Source organism: Tamandua tetradactyla, chromosome 21, assembly GCF_023851605.1.
Source record: "Tamandua tetradactyla isolate mTamTet1 chromosome 21, mTamTet1.pri, whole genome shotgun sequence".
NCBI lineage: Eukaryota > Metazoa > Chordata > Mammalia > Pilosa > Myrmecophagidae > Tamandua > Tamandua tetradactyla.
The window spans coordinates 61,491,830-61,514,313 of record NC_135347.1 but is presented as its reverse complement, the minus strand read 5'-3'; the positions used below and the strand labels follow the sequence as shown (position 1 = coordinate 61,514,313).

General features: G+C 37.5%; 1 protein-coding gene across 5 annotated transcripts in view; it reads right to left on the bottom strand.

Annotated features, from left to right (window-relative positions):
- Window positions 1–22,162, bottom strand: part of SMN1 (survival of motor neuron 1, telomeric) — a 32,449-nt gene extending 10,287 nt beyond the window's left edge. For 2 of the 5 annotated variants that reach the window (XR_013167213.1, XM_077139522.1), the window contains exons 1-7: window positions 22,028–22,162; window positions 17,284–17,355; window positions 15,692–15,811; window positions 11,589–11,789; window positions 11,255–11,410; window positions 9,152–9,238; window positions 7,224–7,334 (exon numbers count right to left, since the gene is read on the bottom strand). Coding sequence is in view for 4 of the 5 variants with exons in the window: in XM_077139522.1 (XP_076995637.1) it covers window positions 7,224–7,334; window positions 9,152–9,238; window positions 11,255–11,410; window positions 11,589–11,789; window positions 15,692–15,811; window positions 17,284–17,355; window positions 22,028–22,111 (831 nt within the window). In the remaining variant the exon portion in view is untranslated. Of the gene's footprint in view, window positions 1–7,223; window positions 7,335–9,151; window positions 9,239–11,254; window positions 11,411–11,588; window positions 11,790–15,691; window positions 15,812–17,283; window positions 17,356–18,453; window positions 18,517–21,802; window positions 21,891–22,027 lie in introns of those variants that run through there. The other 3 variants (XM_077139525.1, XM_077139526.1, XM_077139524.1) reach the window with 3 other exon arrangements.
- Window positions 22,163–22,484: the final 322 nt, after the last annotated feature.

Here is a 22,484-nt window from a genome sequence, read left to right as displayed (position 1 = left end):
ATCACATTCACGATGTTGCAGTACCAGATGTATGGAAATAGTCAACAGGACATTCATATTTTTCAAAATGTTACATAATTTAAAAAAGTAAGAAAACAAACTCTTAAAAACATGCAGAAAAAAGTCTGAACAAAGCAAATTGAAAATAACCCCAACAAATTGTACAACAAAATGAATGAATTGTAATTTAAACAATGGACTATGGTTATTAAAATTATATAGCATTAGTTCATTACTTACAACAAAGGTACCACACTAATGCAAAATGCTAATAATAGGAAAACTGCATGTATATGTGTTCTGTGTGGATAGGGAGTGATTAAGGAAACTGTATTTTCTGCATTATTTTTCTGTAAACCTACAACTGCTCTTAAAAAAAAGCACTCAGAACAATGAAGCTTGGGAAGATTAAGTCAGATGATTGGTCTCAAAACAAATTACATTTGTTACAACTATCGCTTTAGTCTTTAAAATGGTAAATTCATATAGTACAAATGTATCGTTATTATACAACAGCTAAAGAGTAGTTTTTAGAAAGAATATTACTGACTTCCGGATAAGATGGCGGCTTAGTAAGATGCGCGGATCTTAGTTTCTCCTCCAGAACAGCTACTAGGGGAGTAGAAACAATACAGAACAGCTTTCGGAGCCACGACAGAGATCAAAAAGACAGCGTACCCCATCCTGGAATGGCTGACTGGCTGAGAAAACTCGCTCCGGTGAGATCACAGAGGGGTGTGGGCCTCCCCGGGCGGGGCGGCAAGCGGCCGGAGTCCCTCCCTTCCTCCTTCCCGGGCCAGCAGGCAGAATTGGGCAGGCGGTCCCCTCAAGCCGCGGCAGCTGGCGCCCCCACCATGCGCGGCCCCCCGGACCAACTGAGAGAATTGGATCAGAAATCCCCAGGCCGCGGAGAACGGTGACCGGGGGGTTCCCATCCAAACAAGTGACTCCCCGGTCCGGCTGGGAACGGTGCACTCTCCCGGGCCGTAGCGGCTGGCGCCCTGTTGCCACGCTTGGCGCCCCGGGCCGACTGGGAAATTCGGACGGGCGCTCTCCCAGGCTGCGGCGGCCGGCGACCCTCCCCGCATTCGGATCCCCAGGCCAGCTGGCACTCTTCCAAGCCGCTTTGGCTGGCGAACCTCCACCACGGCAAGAGTTTTTCAAAGTTAAAGGACCCACAGCACCTTTACTGGTGGGACCTGCAGACAAACGTGTGCAACGAGCGCCACCTACTGGGCAGGATAAGAAAAACAGAACCCAGAGATTTCACAGAAAAATCTTTCAACCTGTTGGGTCCAACACCCAGGGAAATCTGACTTAATGCCCAGACGCCAGCAGAAGATAACGGATCATGCTCAGAAAACTGAAAATATGGCCCAGTCAAAGGAACAAACCAATAGTTCAAATGAGATACAGGAGCTGAGACAACTAATGCTGAATATACGAACAGAAATGGAAAACCTCTTCAAAAACGAAATCAATAAATTGAGGGAGGACATGAAGAAGACATGGGCTGATCAAAAAGAAGAAACAGAAAAACCGAAAAAACAAATCACAGAACTTATGGAAGTGAAGGATAAAGCAGAAAAGATGGAAAAAACAATGGATACCTACAATGATAGATTTAAAGAGACAGAAGATAAAATTAGTGATTTGGAGGATGGAACATCTGAATTCCAAAAAGAAACAGAAACTATTGGGAAAAGAATGGAAAAATTTGAACAGGGTATCAGGGAACTCAAGGACAATATGAACCACACAAATATACGTGTTGTGGGTGTCCCAGAAGGAGAAGAGAAGGGAAAAGGAGGAGAAAAACTAATGGAAGAAATTATCACTGAAAATTTCCCAACTCTTATGAAAGACCTAAAATTACAGATCCAAGAAGTGCAGCACACCCCAAAGAGATTAGACCCAAATAGGCGTTCTCCAAGACACTTAACTAGTTAGAATGTCAGAGGTCAAAGAGAAAGAGAGGATCTTGAAAGCAGCAAGAGAAAAACAATTCATCACATACAAGGGAAACCCAATAAGACTATGTGTAGATTTCTCAGCAGAAACCATGGAAGCTAGAAGACAGTGGGATGATATATTTAAGTTACTAAAAGAGAAAAACTGCCAACTAAGACTCCTATATCCAGCAAAACTGTCCTTCAAAAATGAGGGAGAAATTAAAACATTCTCAGACAAAAAGTCACTGAGAGAATTTGTGACCAAGAGACCAGCTCTGTAAGAAATACTAAAGGGAGCACTAGAGTCAGATACAAAAAGACAGAAGAGAGAGGCATGGAGAAGAGTGTAGAAAGAAGGAAAGTCAGATATGATATATATAATACAAAAGGCAAAATGGTAGAGGAAAATATTATCCAAACAGTAATAACTCTAAATGTTAATGGACTGAATTCCCCAATCAAAAGACATAGACTGGCAGAATGGATTAAAAAACAGGATCCTTCTATATGCTGTCTACAGGAAACACATCTTAGACCCAAAGATAAATATAGGTTGAAAGTGAAAGGTTGGGAAAAGATATTTCATGCAAATAACAACCAGAAAAGAGCAGGAGTGGCTATACTAATATCCAACAAATTAGACTTCAAATGTAAAACAGTTAAAAGACACAAAGAAGGACACTATATACTAATAAAAGGAACAATTAAACAAGAAGACATAACAATCATAAATATTTACGCACCGAACCAGAATGCCCCAAAATACGTGAGGAATACACTGCAAACACTGAAAAGGGAAATAGACACATATACCATAATAGTTGGAGACTTCAATTCACCACTCTCATCAATGGACAGAACATCTAGACAGAGGATCAATAAAGAAATAGAGAATCTGAATATTACTGTAAATGAGCTAGACTCAACAGACATTTATAGGACATTACATCCCACAACAGCAGGATACACCTTTTTCTCAAGTGCTCATGGATCATTCTCAAAGACAGACCATATGCTGGGTCACAAAGCAAGTCTTAACAAATTTAAAAAGATTGAAATCATACACAACACTTTCTCGGATCATAAAGGAATGAAGTTGGAAATCAATAATAGGCGGAGTGCCAGAAAATTCACAACTACGTGGAGGCTCAACAACACACTCTTAAACAACGAGTGGGTCAAAGAAGAAATTGCAAGAGAAATTAGTAAATACCTCGAGGCGAATGAAAATGAAAACACAACATATCAAAACTTATGGGACGCAGCAAAGGCAGTGCTAAGAGGGAAATTTATTGCCCTAAATGCCTATATCAGAAAAGAAGAAAAGGTAAAAATGCAGGAATTAACTGTCCACTTGGAAGAACTGGAGAAAGAACAGCAAACTAATCCCAAAGCAAGCAAAAGGAAAGAAATAACAAAGACTAGAGCAAAAATAAATAAAATTGAAAACATGAAAACAATAGAGAAAATCAATAAGACCAGAAGTTGGTTCTATGAGAAAATCAATAAGATTGATGGGCCCTTAGCAAGATTGACAAAAAGAAGAAGAGAGAGGATGCAAATAAGATCAGAAATGGAAGAGGAGACATAACTACTGACCTCACAGAAATAAAGGAGGTAATAACAGGATACTATGAACAACTTTACGCTAATAAATACAACAGTTTAGAGGAAATGGACGGGTTCCTGGAAAGACATGAACAACCAACTTTGACTCAAGAAGAAATAGATGACCTCAACAAACCAATCGCAAGTAAAGAAACTGAATTAGTCATTCAAAAGCTTCCTAAAAAGAAAAGTCCAGGACCAGACGGCTTCACATGTGAATTCTATCAAACATTCCAGAAAGAATTAGTACCAACTCTCCTCAAACTCTGTAAAAAAATCGAAGTGGAGGGAAAACTACCTAATTCATTCTATGACGCCAACATTACCCTCATACCAAAACCAGGCAAAGATATTACAAGAAAAGAAAACTACAGGCCGATCTCTCTAATGAATATAGATGCAAAAATCCTCAATAAAATTCTAGCAAATCGTATCCAACAACACATTAAAAGAATTATACATCATGACCAAGTAGGATTCATCCCAGGTATGCAAGGATGGTTCAACATAAGAAAATCAATTAATGTAATACACCATATCAACAAATCAAAGCAGAAAAATCACATGATCATCTCAATTGATGCAGAGAAGGCATTTGACAAGATTCAACATCCTTTCCTGTTGAAAACACTTCAAAAGATAGGAATACAAGGGAACTTCCTTAAAATGATAGAGGGAATATATGAAAAACCCACAGCTAATATCATCCTCAATGGGGAAAAATTGAAAACTTTCCCCCTAAGATCAGGAACAAGACAAGGATGTCCACTATCACCACTATTATTCAACACTGTGTTGGAGGTTCTAGCCAGAGCAATTAGACAAGAAAAAGAAATACAAGGCATCAAAATTGGAAAGGAAGAAGTAAAACTATCACTGTTTGCAGATGATATGATACTATACGTCAAAAACCCGGAAAAATCCACAACAAAACTACTAGAGCTAATAAATGAGTACAGCAAAGTAGCAGGTTACAAGATCAACATTCAAAAATCTGTAGCATTTCTATACACTAGTAATGAACAAGCTGAGGGGGAAATCAAGAAACGAATTCCATTTACAATTTCAACTAAAAGAATAAAATACCTAGGAATAAATTTAACTAAAGAGACAAAAAACCTATATAAAGAAAACTACAAAAAACTGTTAAAAGAAATCACAGAAGACCTAAATAGATGGAAGGGCATACCATGTTCATGGATTGGAAGACTAAATATAGTTAAGATGTCAATCCTACCTAAATTGATTTACAGATTCAATGCAATACCAATCAAAATCCCAACAACTTATTTTTCAGAAATAGAAAAACTAATAAGCAAATTTATCTGGAAGGGCAGGGTGCCCTGAATTGCTAAAAACATCTTGAGGAATAAAAACGAAGCTGGAGGTCTCACGCTGCCTGACTTTAAGGCATATTATGAAGCCACAGTGGTCAAAACAGCATGGTATTGGCATAAAGATAGATATATCGACCAATGGAATCAAATAGAGTGCTCAGATATAGACCCTCTCATCTATGGACATTTGATCTTTGATAAGGCAGTCAAGCCAACTCACCTGGGACAGAACAGTCTCTTCAATAAATGGTGCCTAGAGAACTGGATATCCACATGCAAAAGAATGAAAGAAGACCCATATCTCACACCCTATACAAAAGTTAACTCAAAATGGATCAAAGATCTAAACATTAGGTCTAAGACCATAAAACAGTTAGAGGAAAATGTTGGGAGTATCTTATGAAACTTACAATTGGAGGCGGTTTTATGGACCTTAAACCTAAAGCAAGAGCACTGAAGAAGGAAATAAATAAGTGGGAGCTCCTCAAAATTAAACACTTTTGTGCATCAAAGAACTTCATCAAGAAAGTAAAAAGACAGCCTACACAATGGGAGACAATATTTGGAAACGACATATCAGATAAAGGTCTAGTATCCAGAATTTATAAAGAGATTGTTCAACTCAACAACAAAAAGACAGCCAACCCAATTACAAAATGGGAAAAAGACTTGAACAGACACCTCTCAGAAGAGGAAATACAAATGGCCAAAAGGCACATGAAGAGATGCTCAATATTCCTGGCCATTAGAGAAATGCAAATCAAAACCATAATGAGATATCATCTCACACCCACCAGAATGGCCATTATGAACAGAACAGAAAATGACAAGTGCTGGAGAGGATGTGGAGAAAGAGGCACACTTATCCACTGTTGGTGGGAATGTCAAATGGTGCAACCACTGTGGAAGGCAGTTTGGAAGTTCCTCAGAAAGCTGAATATAGAATTGCCATACGACCCAGCAATACCATTGCTGGGAATATACTCAAAGGACTTAAGGGCAAAGACACAAACGGACATTTGCACACCAATGTTTATAGCAGCGTTATTTACAATTGCAAAGAGATGGAAACACCCAAAATGTCCATCAACAGATGAGTGGCTAAACAAACTGTGGTATATACATACGATGGAATATTATGCAGCTTTAAGACAGAATAAACTTATGAAGCATGTAATAACATGGATGGACCTAGAGAACATTATGCTGAGTGAGTCTAGCCAAAAACTAAAGGACAAATACTGTATGGTCCCACTGATGTGAACCGACATTCGAGAATAAACTTGGAATATATCATTGGTAACAGAGACCAGCAGGAGTTAGAAACAGGGTAAGATAATGGGTAATTGGAGCTGAAGGGATACAGACTGTGCAACAGGACTAGATATAAAAACTCAAAAATGGACAGCACAATAATACCTAATTGTAAAGTAATCATGTTAAAACACTGAATGAAGCTGCATCTTAGCTACAGGTTTTTGGGGTTTTTTTTGTTTGTTTGTTTCTTTTTTTGTTTTTTTTGTTTTTGTCTGGTTGTTCGTTTGTCTCTTTTTTTTTTTACTATTATTATTACTTTTATTTTTTTTCTCTATATTAACATTCTATATGTTTTTCTGTTGTGTTGCTAGTTCTTCTAAACTGATGCAAATGTACTAAGAAACGATGATCATGCATCTATGCGATGATGTTAAGAATTACTGATTGCATATGTAGAATGGTATGATTTCTAAATGTTGGGTTAATTTCTTTTTTCCGTTAATTAATAAAAAAAAAAGAATATTACTGAGGGCAAGTATATAAATGACATACTTAAAAATCATACCTTCACGTCAGTTATCTTTTTTCTATAATAACTAACTAAAACTAATAATTAACAATAGCACATCTAATTTTAGCACGGAACAATAATTTCTTAAAAAAAAAAAAAGAAAAACAATTTCCTACTAAGTACAATAGAAACTGCCTGCACAGACTGATGCATCAGATGACAGGTCTGAAGATCCAGGGTCCAAGGCCAGCTTGATACTATCACCCCAGACATCCTATGAACAAAAAGAATCTCTACATTTTTTCTTATACAAAATACTACCTCTTTTATTTCCATATGCCATAATCTACTGTATCTCAAATAAAGCACGAGCACTAATAAGATTGGAAAATAATTTAGAAAGAATGTCATTTAAATTAGAAAATGTATAATCAAAACAATTTCACAACAATTATTAGGGCCTACATAATGACTACAAATGACTGCTAAGTGACAGAGGAAAAATAAAGTCGCATAACCAGAGAGACTGTGAAGAAAAGACACTGGGTGACCACTTACCAGGTAGTAGCCAGTATGATAGCCACTCATGTACCAAGAGATTAACATGCTTCCCAAAGCATCGGCATCATCCAGAGACTCTGGACATATGGGAGGTGGAGGGGGAATGATCTAGAAATGGAGAAAGACAGACTTTTAAACCAGTACAGAAACATGTGAGGTCTGGAGATGAGTTTTAAACAAACAATGCTGAACATTTACTACATCTTTCCCTTCATTCCAAGTCATTTCCTATTTAAAAAACAAAATTAAAGCAAAATAAAATCTGACATTTGGAGAAAGTCAATCAAAAACAACAGACCAACAAAGTTAAACTGAATAAAGATCAAAATACAAAAATTCTCATAAAATGTTTAAACGTTTTGCCTTGAATAAAACTACTTTTCTGTTATGCATGACGCTATGGCAATAGACCACAAATAAATACTTTTTCTTTAAAAAATGAACAAAAAAACCCCAACAAAACACGAACGAACAGAACACCCACACAGCATTTCCCTGGCAGTTTAAAGCAAAGGTCTCAGGGACAGCATATGAACTGCCTCCATCCCAATAAAGGAAGCCTGTCAAAGTGTCTTTGTCTCTAACCTGTTGTTGATCCCTAAAACTCTACCATTCAAAATCCAGTCCACATGATCAGAAGCTAATATTTAAGTAAATACTTGGAAAGGTAAAACATTAATCCCTTTTATAATGTATAATTAAATATTTTCTAACTGCATCTCTGTACAGAATAAGATACAACTTCTGCCAGTAAGGAAGCAGGTTGACAGCTGGTGCTATAAGAGTATTGGGTCTGAGGAGTGAGAGGACATTAAAAACAAAACACAAAAAGTTTAGTTCAAATTTCCCCCCATAGAATAAGGCCCTTGGTGGATGGTCTAGGATGATAGTTCCCAATCACCTTGTGTTGGTTTGAAAGTGTTGTGTACTCCAGAAAACCATGTCCTTTAATTCTGATTCAATATTGTAGGGTGAAAACCTCTGATTAGATTATTTCCAAGGAGACTGGCCAGCCCAATTGTGGACATGGCCTTTTGATCAGTTTATTTCACGGAAATGACATGTCTGATTGTGGGTGTGGCATTTTGATTAGTTTATTGGAGTCCTTTAAAAGGGGAAACATTCTGAAGAAAACACAGTTGCTTGAGAGCTGTCAGAGATGCAGACACTTGGAGATGCTTGAAGTGCCAGCAGAGAGAGCAGACACCTAGACTTGGAACGTTTAGAAATGCAGTATCCAGCAGACGTCACCATGTGCCTTCCCATGAGATGCTAAGCAAGCCAGAACGCAGAGCAAGCCAGAACCCAGAGCTCTGTCCTGGAGGAGCTAAGTGAAGGCCCACAGATGCTTAGAGAGGAAACCACCGGCATCAGAAACTGGAAGCAATAGAACCAGGAACAAGGACCAGCAGATGCCAGCCACGTGCCTTCCCATGTGACAGACACTGGCCTTTCTTTTTTTTTTTTTTTTTTTTTTTTTAAAGGAAAGACAGAGAGAAGGAAGGAAGGATAGAAGGAAGGAAGGAAGGAAGAAAGGGAAACATCTTTAAACATTTTCTTGTTTTATTGTATTTTGTTTCTTTGTTTTTGTTACATGGGCTGGGGCCGGGAATCGAACCGAGGTCCTCCGGCATAGCAGGCAAGCACTTTGCCCGCTGAGCCACCGCGGCCCGCCCATACTGGCCTTTCTTGAGTCAAGGTATTTATCTCTGGATTCCTTAATTTGGACGTTTTTATAGCCTTAGAACTGTAAACTTGTAACTTAATAAATTTCCCTTATAAAAGCCACTCCATTTCTGGTATATTGAATTGTGCTAGCATTAGCAAACTAATAAATTTGCTAAAATTCCAACAACTGTCTATATTCTGCTAAATCCCAAATTATATATGAAAGCAAGGTTTACTCTGAATTCTTTTGTACTTACTGGTGGTCCAGAAGGAAGTGGAGGCAGCCAGCATGATAGGAACGGGGGTGGTGGTGGGGGTGGTGGGCCATTGAATTTTAGGCCAGACTGCAAAAAAATATTTCAAAAGAAAATTAATTTACAAATTTCAATAAAAAAGATGAAAATGGACTCAAAACCAACAAATTCAAAACAATTGTCAGTATAATCTCTATATTGCATGTATCAAGTAGTTTAGATGGGACAGGTCACAGTGGCTCAGCCAGCAGAGTTCTCGCCTGCCATACTGGAGACCTGGGTTCGATTCTCAGTGCCTGCCCGGGCAAAAAAAAAAAAAGTTTAAATGGAATTTCATATACTAAATATTGAAGTCACATAGATTTGTTAAGTCCAGTGATAACTGTGCTGATTTGAAACTGCTATGTATCCCAGAAAAGTCATGTTCTTTAATCCTCATTCAGTATTGTTGTGGACCTTTTGATTAGGTGGTTTCCATGGAGATGAAGCTCTACCCATTCAAGGTGGGGCCACTTATGGGAGTTCTTTAAGAGGGAACCATTTTGGAAGAGTCCACACAGCCAGAGCTGTATGGAGATGAAGAAATAAACTGCCTCTGGGGAAGCCTTTTGAAATGAGAGGACTGGAGAAAAAGCTAGCAGATGTCACTATGTACCTTCCCAGCTGACAGAGGCATTCCGAACGCACTGGCCTTTCTTGAGCCAAGGAATCATTTTCTGGATGCCTTAGCTAGGACATTTTTAGTCTTGAAACTGTAAACTTGCAACTTAATAAATTCCTTTTTTAAAAGCCATTTCATTTCTGGTATATTGCATCCCAGCAGCTTTAGCAAACCAAAACAACAACCTTTAGATTTTTCTCATTTAAATAGACACCCAAGGACTGAAACCAAAGTAAGATTTTTAATGACCTAATCAAATCACAAATACTTCAAACATGCAAGACAATATCCCCTCACAATTTCATTAACTATTTGTATAATGTTTTTATGAAAGCCTTTTTAGCTACATATAATTTAAGAGCATATATTGTGAAAACTAGCAAATCTCTCATCTAATAAGAAAAATTAGTCCCCGGAGACCAATAAAACATAAATTATGAAGTTTAATCATTTTAAATTGAGGAAACAAAAACAATATAAACTCAAATAAGAAAGCTATCACAGAAAATCATAAGGAAAAGTTCTGGTAAGTCATTCTTGATGTTTTTCTTTTTTGTTAATTACTATTGCCAAATACCATATCCTCCAGTGACAAAATCAGTGCTTTACACAATAAAATGGGACAGGGAACATGCCTTTGTGTTCCATGAGATAATCCACGATAAAAATCTTTTTATTCAAGTTAATTTCTATTACTTATAAGCAAAGAAACCAAATGGAAACAATATTCACATTTCAATTCTACAAAACAATCTTGGAGTTCTTCAGTATTTTATCCGTATTTGCCAAAAATACCAATGGATTGTAGAAAATGAACCCAAATCATGCTCTTTGAATTTTTACATATCTTACAAAGGTGGCACAGGGAACTACAGCATATCATCCAGCTAATGCTAAAGTATTAATATTATTTTCTAACTTAAAAAAGTTTGCTAGGGCCAGCCATGGTGGTTCAACAGGCAGAGTTCTCACCTGCCATGCCGGAGACCCGGGTTTGATTCCCTGTGCCCGCCCATGCAAAAAAAAAAAAAAAAAAAAAAAAGGAACCTGGAAGCCCGAAAGAAGACATGATCTAGTGACGCGAGACAGAGATACAAGCCAAGGAACCCCAATGATTGTCAGAAGACAGTACCAAAAAACTCAGACTATTGGAGAAAGCAATCCTTGCCAATACCAATTTTAGACTTCCTCTAGCTAAAAAAAAAGTGAGCCAATATATTCCTAATATTTAAGCCAAATGCCACTGTGATATTGGTCATAGCAGCTTGCCAAACTAGGACAATCACTATCTTTCGTTCTCAAAGAATTATTTAGTATGTATTTGTAACATCTAAAGAGAGCTACACTGTTTCATGGGAAAAGCTACAATTCACTGAACACAGAGGTTGAATGACCCGAAACTATGAATTATTTCCTGGGAAACCTTTCCTGGGTAGTAGGTTTACCTTTCCTGGCCCCAGTCCTGATCCTGGCATGGGCGGAGGTGGAGGCAGAAAAGAGTTCCATGGAGTAGCTTTTGACTTTACGTTGTTTGATTTATTTCCAGGAGACCTAGAGGAGTTTTCACTTTCATCTGTTGAAAGCTGACTCTCATTTTCATTCTTTAAAAAGAAAAATATATACATATTTTTATATAAAGGTGTAAGAAAATTCCAATGGCCCTGGATCAAACTGACATCTAGTTACACTGTTTACTTCTTGTCTAGTTTCTACTTACAAGAATTGGGGGGGGGGGGGGGGAAGAATCAGGCGTTTTTTGTGTGTTTTTTGTATTCTTACCTCCTGAGCATTCTGTTCTACATTATTAACTCCTTCAAAGGTCGGGAAAAGTAAATCAGACAGATTTTGCTCCTCTCTATTTCCATACCCAGTGTAAACCACAACGCAGGTTTCTCTCTTGAAATCAACTGACGCAATGGTAGCTGGATAAATGCAGCCATCTTCTGACCAAATGGCAGAACATTTGTCACCAACTTTCCACTACAAAAGAAACCAAAAATACACATACACACATAATCTCTCTGGAAGACAGAATTGTACAGTGAAAAAGGCTTTGGGACTAGAAACACATAAATCCGCAAGTCTGATACATGCTACAACACGTGCCTTGAAATGGAATACGCGAAATAAGCCAGATACAAAAAAAAAAAAAGAACGAATATCGTATGATCTCATTTTTATGAAATAATTAGAATCTGCAAATTCATAGAGATAGAAAATAGGTTATAGGTTACCCGGGGTGGGTTGTGATGGTAGTGAGGGAGAATGCGCAGTCAATGCTTAACGGGTACAGAGTTCCTGTTTGGGTTGATGGGAAAGTATTGGTAATGGATGTTGGTGGCAGTAACACAACATTGTAAATATAATGAATACCACTGATTTGTATATATGAAATTGGTTAAAATGGGAATTTTAGATGGTATATAGATCACACAATAAATAATCCCTTAAAAGCTTAACAAACTCAACTTGAAAAGAAAGTTTTAAGAAATCACGGAAGACCTAAATAAATAAAAGGGCGTAATGTGTTCATGGATTGGAAGACTAAATATAGTTAAGATGTCAATTCTACCTAAATTGATTTACAGATTCAATGCAATACCAATTAAAATCCCAAAAATTTACTTTTCAGAAACAGAAAAATCGATAACCAAATTTATTTGGAAGGGTAGGGTACCCCAAATAGCTAAAAGTATCCTGAGAAAGAAAAATGAAGTCGGAGGTCTCACACTACCTGACTTTAAGGAGTATTACGAAGCTACAGTGGTCAAAATAGCATGGTATTGGCATAAAGACAGATATACTGACCAATGAAATCAAATAGAGTGTTCAGACATAGACCCTCTCATCTATGGACAACTGATCTTTGATAATGCAGTGAAGCCAACCCACCTGGAACTGAACAGTCTCTTCAATAAATGGTGCCTAGAAAACTGGATATTTATATGCAAAGGAATGAAAGAGGATTCATATCTCACACCTGATACAAAAATCAACTCAAAATGGATCAAAGACCTAAACATTAGCTCTAAGACCATAAAACTGTCAGAATAAAATGTAGGGAAATATCTTACAAATCTTTTACTAGGAGGTGGTTTCCTACACCTTACACCCAAAGCAAGATCATTGAAGAAATAAATGAATGGGAACTCCTCAAAATTAAACACTTTTGTGCATCAAAGAACTTTGTCAAGAGCGTAAAAAGACAGCCTCCACAATGGGAGACAATATTTGGAAACGATATATCAGATAAAGGTCTAGTATCCAGAATATATAAAGAGATTGTTCAACTCAACAACAAAAGACAGACAACCCAATTGCAAAATGGGCCAAAGATTTGAACAGACACTTCTCAGAAGAGGAATTACAAATGGCAAAAGGCACATGAAAAGAGGCTCAACGTCTCTGGCTATTAAGGAAATGCAAATCAAAACCACAATGAGACATCATCTCACACCCACCAGAATGGCCATTATTAATAAAATAGAAAATGACTTGTGCTGGAGAGATGCGGAGAAAGAAGCACACTTATCCACTGTTGGTAGGAATGTCAAATGGTACAAGCACTGTGGAAGGCAGTTTGGCGGGTCCTCAGGAAGCTAAGTATAGACTTGCCATATGACCCGGCAATACCATTGCTAGGTATCTACTCAGAGGACATGAGGGCAAGGACACAAATGGACATTCGCACACCAATGTTTATAGCAGCATTTTCAATTGCCAAGAGACGGAAACAGCCAAAATGTCCATCAACAGAAGAGTGGCTAAACAAGCTGTGTTACATACATATGATGGAATATTATGCAGCTGTAAGACAGAATAAAGTTATGAGGCATGTAATAACATGCATGGACCTTAAGGACATTATGCTGAGTGAGATTAGCCAGAAACAAAAGGACAAATACTGTATGGTCTCACTGATATGAACTGACATTAGTGAATGAACTTGCAGAATTTCAGTTGGTAACAGAGACCATCAGGAGACAGAAATAGGGTAAGATATCGAGTAATTGGAGCTGAAGGGATACAGATTATGCAACAGGACTGATTGTAAAAATTCAGAAATGGATAGCATAATACTACCTAACTGTAATATAATAATGTTAGAACACTGAATGAAGCTAAATGTGAGAATGATAGAGGGAGGAGGCCTGGGGGCACAAAGGAAATCAGAAAGAAAGACAGATGATAAAGACTGAGATGGTATAATCTAGGAATGCCCAGAGTGTATTATGATAGTGACTAAATGTACAAATTTAAAAACGTTTTTGCATGAGGAAGAACAAAGGAATGTCAAAACTGCAGGGTGTTGAAAACAGATGATAATTAATATCTTAAACTTTTGACTTATTTGTGAGACTAAAGCAAAAAATGTTTATTTGGTACAAAATTTATATTTTGATTAGTGCAATTCCTAATATAACTTATGTGGACAGCTTAATGGAACACCATAGGTACATGGAACCTTGCATAGGGCATGAGATTTTGTAGGTTTGTCCAGAGTGATACCCCGATAAATCCCAGAGTGATTTGAACAGTGAATAAATAAGTAATTGCAAAGTCTCCTTGGGGGAATCATGAGAAAGGGGGAAAATTCAGCTTTCCCAAGTGGAGAATTCTTGATATTCTCACAAGCAGTGGGGACAACCAAAGCAATAGGCTGAGTCCCCAATCCTGGGGTTTGTTCATATGAAACTTAACCCTACAAAGGATAGGTTAAGCCTACTTAAAATAAGGCCTAAGAATCACCCACAAGAGAACCTCTTTTGTTGCTCAGATGTGGCCTCTCTCTCTCAGCCAACATGACAAGTAAACTCACTGCCCTTCCCCTCTCTACATGGTACATGACTCCCAGGGGTGTGGACCTTCTTAGCAACGTGGAACAGAAATCCTAGAATGAGCTGGGACTCAGCATCAAGGAACTGAGAAAACCTTCTCAACCAAAAGGGGGAAGAGAGAAATGAGACAAAATAAAGTGTCAATGGCTGAAAGATTCCAAATAGAGTCAAGAGGTTATCCTGGAGGTTATTCTTATGCATTAAATAGATATCACCTTGTTAGTTAAGATGTAATGGAGAGGCTGGAGGGACCTGCCTGAAAATGTAGAGCTGTGTTTTCAGTAGCCATGTTTCTTGAAGATGATTATATAACAATATAGCTTTTGCAATGTGACTGTGTGATTGTGAAAACCTTGTGTCTGATGCTCCTTTTATCTATCTTTTTGACAGATGAGTAAAACATACGGATTAAAAATAAATAGGGGGAACAAATGTTAAAACAAATTTAGTAGACTGAAACGCTAGTATCAATGAAAGGGAGGGGTAAGGGATATGGTATGTATGAACTTTTTTTCCGTTTTCTTTTTATTTCTTTTTCTGAATTGATGCAAATGTTCTAGAAATGATCATGATGATGAATGTACAACTACGTGATGATATTGTGAATTACCGATTATATATGCAGAACAGAATGATCATATGTTAAGAATGTGTTCGTTGTTACATTTTTTAAAAACTTAAAAAAAGAAAGTTTTAGGGTTTTTTTGAAGGAGAAAAATGATAGCCATCTTTCAGCTTAAGAAGTAAAACACTGTTATTTCATTTTAAGTCTTCTACGCAACCATCTCAAAAAGCATTACCTCCCTTGCCCTTCCCACAAAGTAAACTCTGTCCTGAATTTAGATTTCTCAAACCCATCTAATTCCTTGTACTTGTATTACTGACATGCATATTCCTAAACAATAGAAAGTTAATAGTTGTTTTAGAAGTTTTATAATTATACGTCAATGGAAAACATTAAATTCAGGATATTTTATACTATTTAAGAAAGACACTAATAAAAATAATTTTAATTTAAATCTTAAATTAAAGCTTTAATATAACCTGTTTCACTGGAGTTGTGGTGTTCTTTTTTTGGCTTTTATTCTTCTTAACAGGTTTTCTTTTAGGTGTGCTTTTTGGTTTGTCTGAAGCTTCAGAAATGTCACCGTTCTTCAGAGCATGCTATTAAAATACATATAGAAATGTACATGTTACAGAGTGATATGTTTTAAGAAATCATAATTTGATATAGTGCCCATTTTAAAGTGGTCTCAAGGTCCTACCACCTCAAAAAGCCTCTACTACTTTCTCTTTTCACTATCCCATACTCCACAGAAACTGCTTTTGTAGGCATCACATACCTGAGCATAATTCCTAAAGATACTTTTTATCAAGCTTCCTCATTCTCAACCTTTCAGTAATATCAGACTCAGATGGTCATCTATTTCTTCTTGAAATGCATGACACCTTGAAATGATGTCATAGCAATGGAGTACCCCAATGTTTTTAATACATCTCTCATTCAATTCTAAATTTGGACATTTACAAGGACTGTGCATTCTTTTGTATCTGCTTATAGTCATCTATTCCTATTACTTCAATCTCTACCTCTATGCAGTCAGAACTCCAAAGCTATTATCGAGCTCTGAATTTTCTTCTTAGTTTAATCCACTATTTCCAATTACCCATTTCATATATTCACATGTACCTCAAATTCAACATGACTATCTTTTTTCCAAACAGCTCTTTTTCTCCTTTACACAGATTACTTTCCCTGCAATATCACTAACCCCATCCAACACTGTGAATTCCACCTGCCGTAACTCTAGCTCAGCCCTTCATGAACCAGCAGTCACCTAACTGGCGCCATGGTCTCTAGTATCTTCCCACTTTAATCTGTATTTTTCAGAACTCTGTTGGTAACCCTTTCTCAGTCCACTTCTAGTCTAAGTCTATCTTCGAAAGTATATTATTTCCAAAACTCTAATTCAGCTGCAAGGATGTCCTGGAGGTCTAATCTGTACCTCATGCTAGAGCATGCTCTGTACTTGCAACCTAATTTGGGCTACAATAACCCACTCGTGGTGCTCAGTAAGACTGAAGGCCTCGGGCAATGGGAAAAGGGATGATGTCAGCCAACTGTGCAAATGTTTTGTTTGAGCCACAGGACCAGACTACATCCCCTAAAAGAACTGCATATGTCTACCATCAGGAACTCACTGGGCTGTTAGGAGAATTTAATTAATATACATAAAGCACTTAGAACAGTGCCTTCAACATTAATATCAGCAACACTACTGCTATTTTTTTGTCATTGTAATTTCAGTACATACTTGTTAGATATTTAAAAATTGTAATTCAGACTGCCCTTATCCTTCTAATCTGAATTAGAAGGCTTTTTTCTATAGTTTGTTACAATGTGAAAATATTAAAAACAAGGTTTAAAATTGTACTTAAAGAATTTCTACCAAAGAAATAACAGGCTATCAACTTCTAATAGAAGATTATCACCTGACTTAATCCATATTATCACCTAAACTTCAAAATTAAAAATGAATAAGATTTTAACTTTACCATAAATTGGTTATATATTAATATTTTCCAAATAAATAATGTGAGAAAATAAGTAAAAGAGCGAGTAAACACTTTCATACCTTAAACGAAGCCACAGCTTTATCATAGGCTTTTATCAATGCTGTATCATCCCAAATGTCAGAATCATCACTCTGGAAGGGGTAATGAATAAAAAGAACTCATAGTTGGATGGGTTTCATCCAAAACATGTTAGTACCAAAAGTCATCATAATTCAGACATAAATCACCCTGAATGTGGGTACTTTAAATTCTAAGTAAAACCACAAGAAGTTTGGCTAGAGAATATGTGACATTACTACCAAAACTGTACATTTGCAAATAGTCCAAGAGGTATGTCTTGAAGCAAAAGCCCTACAGTTTAATTCCGATCCACTGACCATTTAAATGGATCTGTTCAATGAGGTAATCTGTATTTCAATCCTTTCTAAGATCAGATAAAAGATTTAGTATGGCAGGGCAGAAGACACCTGGACATCAAGTTGACTTTATCTACAGATTCTGACCAGAATATGGTCCAAAAAACATTTTTTCTTGGCACTGCAAAATGAGTAGATTATTCAAAAAACTGTCAAAATGTTTAATGACAGAACTTGTTAGTCGTTAATCAATTAATTTTCATTTTAAATGAGAGCAATCTGGAAAAGGCCTAAAAAGGCGCTGCTATTTCTGTACTTAAATTTAATTTAACTGAAAAAGAAATATTGTTGCAGCAACACACTACTAAACATTGTACATCACTGAGAGGTATATAAAATCATTATTTACTCTTATGAGATTTGTTCTGGCCAGTGATTAAGACACACTGTCATAAAAAAATGAAACAATATAAGATAAATATAATTAAATATTAAAATGTGAGGTACAAATGAAAATGCTTTAATAAATAGGAAAGAAATCAATGTACACCGAATGACTGATACAGGAAAAAGGCCTAGAAAAGAAAAATCAACAGGACTGGATAGGCAGATAAGAAAACAGAAAGTATTATAGGGAATTAGCAAGAGCCAAAAAACGCATGGGAGCAAAAATAAACACAGAATACTTGAGAGATTAGTGAGGTAACATGTTCAACTAGAATCAAGTTCATGTTATAAGAATATTTGGAGATAGGGCTGAATACATAATATGGGGCATTAGGAAGTCAGGTTACATGGCATCTTTCATTAGTAATTTGGATTTGGTACCATACTGATCAATCAACAGGTTCCAAAGTTTTCTACAAAACTTACTTTTTCAGCTGAAAAGTTAATTTTTGTCATTTTCTTGCTACTCTCCATTACATAAGTTAAAAAAAAAATGTCCAATGTAAAACTGTTAATCTCACTATATAACAAAAAGCACTTAAAAAAATTAGGTTATTTTACAGATAATGAAAGTAATCACAAAGAAACTAGCTGACTTGTTCTAGGTTACAACACAACTTGGAAAGGGTGTTGTTCCTTGGAGAGCCACTGAAGGGAAAAAAACAGTAGAAATTAAGGATCCTGAAAAATAAGGAAATCACAAATTCAGAAGACATAAATTCCCCTGCAACTACAAAAGGCAACAGCACTGATACAGGGAACAGCAATCTACTGTATCAATAGAAGAGAACAATACTCGAAGTAAGATACAAAGTAAGCAACTTAAATTCCTCACATTTCAACTATTATTGGAAACCAGGAAAATAAGACATTCCAAAATGAACAGAAAACAATGATAACCACAGAAAGCCACTAACAAAGAACATTTTAGCTGATAAAACTTCTCAAACAGAAGAAACTGTAACACAACATCCAACTTAAATATCCTTGAGCCAGCATCAGCAATATGGAGAAAAAAATAAACAAACCACACTACAAACGAAAATTTTTTCTAATTCAGAAGAGAAAAGGGAAGACAAGAACCAAGAGTTAAAAGAATCAGAAAAGAAACTGAAAAGTAAGACCAACTACAAAATACTCAAGAACATACTTTATAGAAAACCTAAGGAGCACCAAGAAAAGGCATGAAGAGCCAAAGGAACTAAAATGAAATAAGAAATGAAGTGTTAGATAATAGATGATTGTGAATATTTAATAAACAGGGATACCTCGTTTTACTGTACTTCACTTTATGGTGCTTCAGAAAAATTGTGTTTTTTACAATTTAAAGGTTTGTGGCAATCATGCATTGAGCAAGTCTATTGGCACCACTTTTCCAACAGCATGTGCTCACTTTATGTCTCTGTATCACATTTTAAATAAGGTACGTACATTGTATTTTTAGACATAATGTTATTGTACATGTAATAGGTTACAGTACAGTGTAAACATAACTTTATATGCATTGGGAAGCAAAAAATCTGTATGACTCACTTTATTGTGATAGTCACTTTATTGCGGTGATCTGGAACAGAACCCGCAACCTCCCTGAGACATGCCTGTAGGTACAAATGGGGTCCCTGAAGAAGAAAAACTAAAACCAAAACAAACAAACAAAAAATCCTCAGAGTCTGCAAGCAAAAAAACCAAGTCATTCATAAAATAAAGAAAATCAGTTAGCATCAGACTTTTCACAGAAATGTCTGTGAAATAAAGTATGAGCCAAGGATTTTATATGTAGCCTAGCTGTTCGGCAACTGGCCAAACTATAAGATGTGGAATAATGCCATACTCACTGTCAGCACAGAATATATTAATATGTTCCATTATAGATTTAAGACAAAAATAATGTACATTAATGTCCCATGTTCCAATAAGGTAGAAACAATGCAATGTAAAAAAGGGAGAAAGGACAGTGAAAAGGGGCAAAGAATCATTAATTTTGACAAAAAACTCCCTATATTTTTAACCTCCTCTCTAAATACTCCTGTCTTGCTCTAATCAAAATATGGCTTTCCCTATGGATACCTCTTCCGTTGCAGCCAGCTCAAATGAAAGACGTCTTCTCTCCAACACTCCTCTTATTTCTGTACCAGAGGTGGGAAAGGAATCTTCCTTGCCCCTCACTTTCACTTTCAATTTATTTTACTTCTTTCTTCCCTAAAACCCCCAACCTTTGAAAACCTTGTCACCAGACTCCACTGTTTACTGTCCCTCCTTATTGCAGTAATCTCCAGACCTTTGGGTCTGTCTTTCTCATTCCTTGACAATTACATGTCAGCACTCTCTCCAACAGTACTCCTGTTATTAATTCTTGGTGATTTAAAATATCCATACAAACCATCCTTCCAATACTCTATCCTTGCAGGACTTTCAACTCCTCTCCACCAAAGATCTTCTGTAACACTCAAGCTCAGCTACTCATTTCCATGTCTATTATTAAAAATATTTACAACCTCACCAGAAATTCCATTCCAATCATCCCATTCTATAACCACCACCTTCTAGCTTCCGACTTACTCCTTACAGCAGCCTGATCATAACACTCACTCAACCTCACTGGGACTAGCAACTCATTGATTCTCACACATTCTAACTGTGCCTTACCATTCTAATGCCCTCATGTCCTTTCTTATGCAGCTTAAATTCCACAGTCAATTAAGAAAACTTCCTTGCTTCATCTCACCCTCACTTCTTCATACTCACCTTATAAACTACAACCCCATCAGTTTCAGCTCGTGGTTTATGCTGTGCCTGCCCTGACACAGATGAACTGAGCTGGAGAAAACCACAATCTTCTGTCTGATTTCACTTTAAACTTATGACCACAATCTCAAGTATGCCCTTAATATTGCCTAGCAACATTTTCACTGTATTCCCCTAGTCCAACACACAAGCACTCACCTAAATGGCTACTTCCTACCTTCTCTTCTCAACTCCAACACCTCCTCTCCCACCTTCTCTCCTAGTTTCTTTGAGAAAACAAAAATAATAAAAGAACTTCCACATTATCCCATCACCATATCTGCTCAACTACCCTTGTGTGTACCAATATAGAGGTCACCACATTAACAGTGTTTCTAACAAAAACCAAATCCATCCTCTTACTACCTTAGGACGTGCTCCAGCAATTCTTCCTTCCCTCTCCGGTATCATCAATTTACCCCTCCTTTTCAGATGTTTCTTATCAGTCTATACACATGCTACGTCTATGCAGGAGACCCGGGTTCGATTCCGGAGCCTGCCCATGCCAAAAAAATAGTAATAATAATAATAAATAATAAAAAGTCCTCACTTTCCCCTCAATCTACCGGCCAATTTCTCTACCTTTTATTTACAAAGATTGCCTGAAATATTTATTCACAAACATCATGAATTTCTTTCCCACTCTCGGACACATTCCAGATTTCACCCCAACTATTCCATGCCCCAAATAGAGCTACTGATCTTCCGCATTATAAACCTGCCCTCTTTGAAGTCTTCCCAATCCAGTAAATCTCAAAAACTCATCGTTTTTTGATACCTTGACTCTCCTTTCTCTCAAACCTCCACATCAAGTCCATCTGCAAAACTTGTTGCCTTTGATTTCAAACCATATCCAGAAACCAAACACTTTTCACTAATCCCACTGTTGAAATCCTGATCCACGTTAGATTATTTCAATAGACTCGTAACAGGCGTCCTCCTTCACCCTGGCCGCAAATTCCCCAGAGGGAGAAGGGGCAAACCAAGGTACCATTAAGATGGGGTAGGGCCCTCAGCTCAAATCCACCATGATGTCTAAGCTGAACAGGTCTCCGCGTATGGCGCTAGGAGGAAGGGGGGTGAAGAAAAATGAAACACGCGGCCCAAAGGTTCTAATGCCCGAACCCTACGTGAGCGAGTCTGGCCCGCCCCGTCCCATAAGTAGCAAAGAAGCGCGGGGACAGCGAGGGGGAAGACGCTCCGGCCGCGACCTCACCTGCCCCGTGCCCCGCCGGAACAGCACCGAGTCCTGCTGCTCCGGGACGGCGCCGCCGCCAGCGCCTCCGCAGTCCATCGCCATGGCCAGCCTCGGGCGGGACAGCGGCGACAGGATCCGACCGCGACGGACGACTTCCGCCCCCGGGGGCCTCTGGGAGCGGAAGAGCACGGCAGCCCGGAGGGGTCGCTCGCGAGCGCGGACGGCGCGCAGTCTCCTGGGCTGCTGCCCCTCCCGTTGCTTTTCCTGGCCATATCACTGTTTCGTCTTTTCCTTGACTAGTTCGACCAGAGTGTTTTTGTTTTAAGCAACAGCTTTTCTTAGGAACTAGAGCTCATTGCAGGAAATTTAGGTAATAGGGGTAAACAATAGAATAAAAGTGAGTTATTTTTCAGCCAACAAATATTATCCAGTACTAATAAAGCTACTATCTTAAAAAGTGACTTTTTTAGAGGTT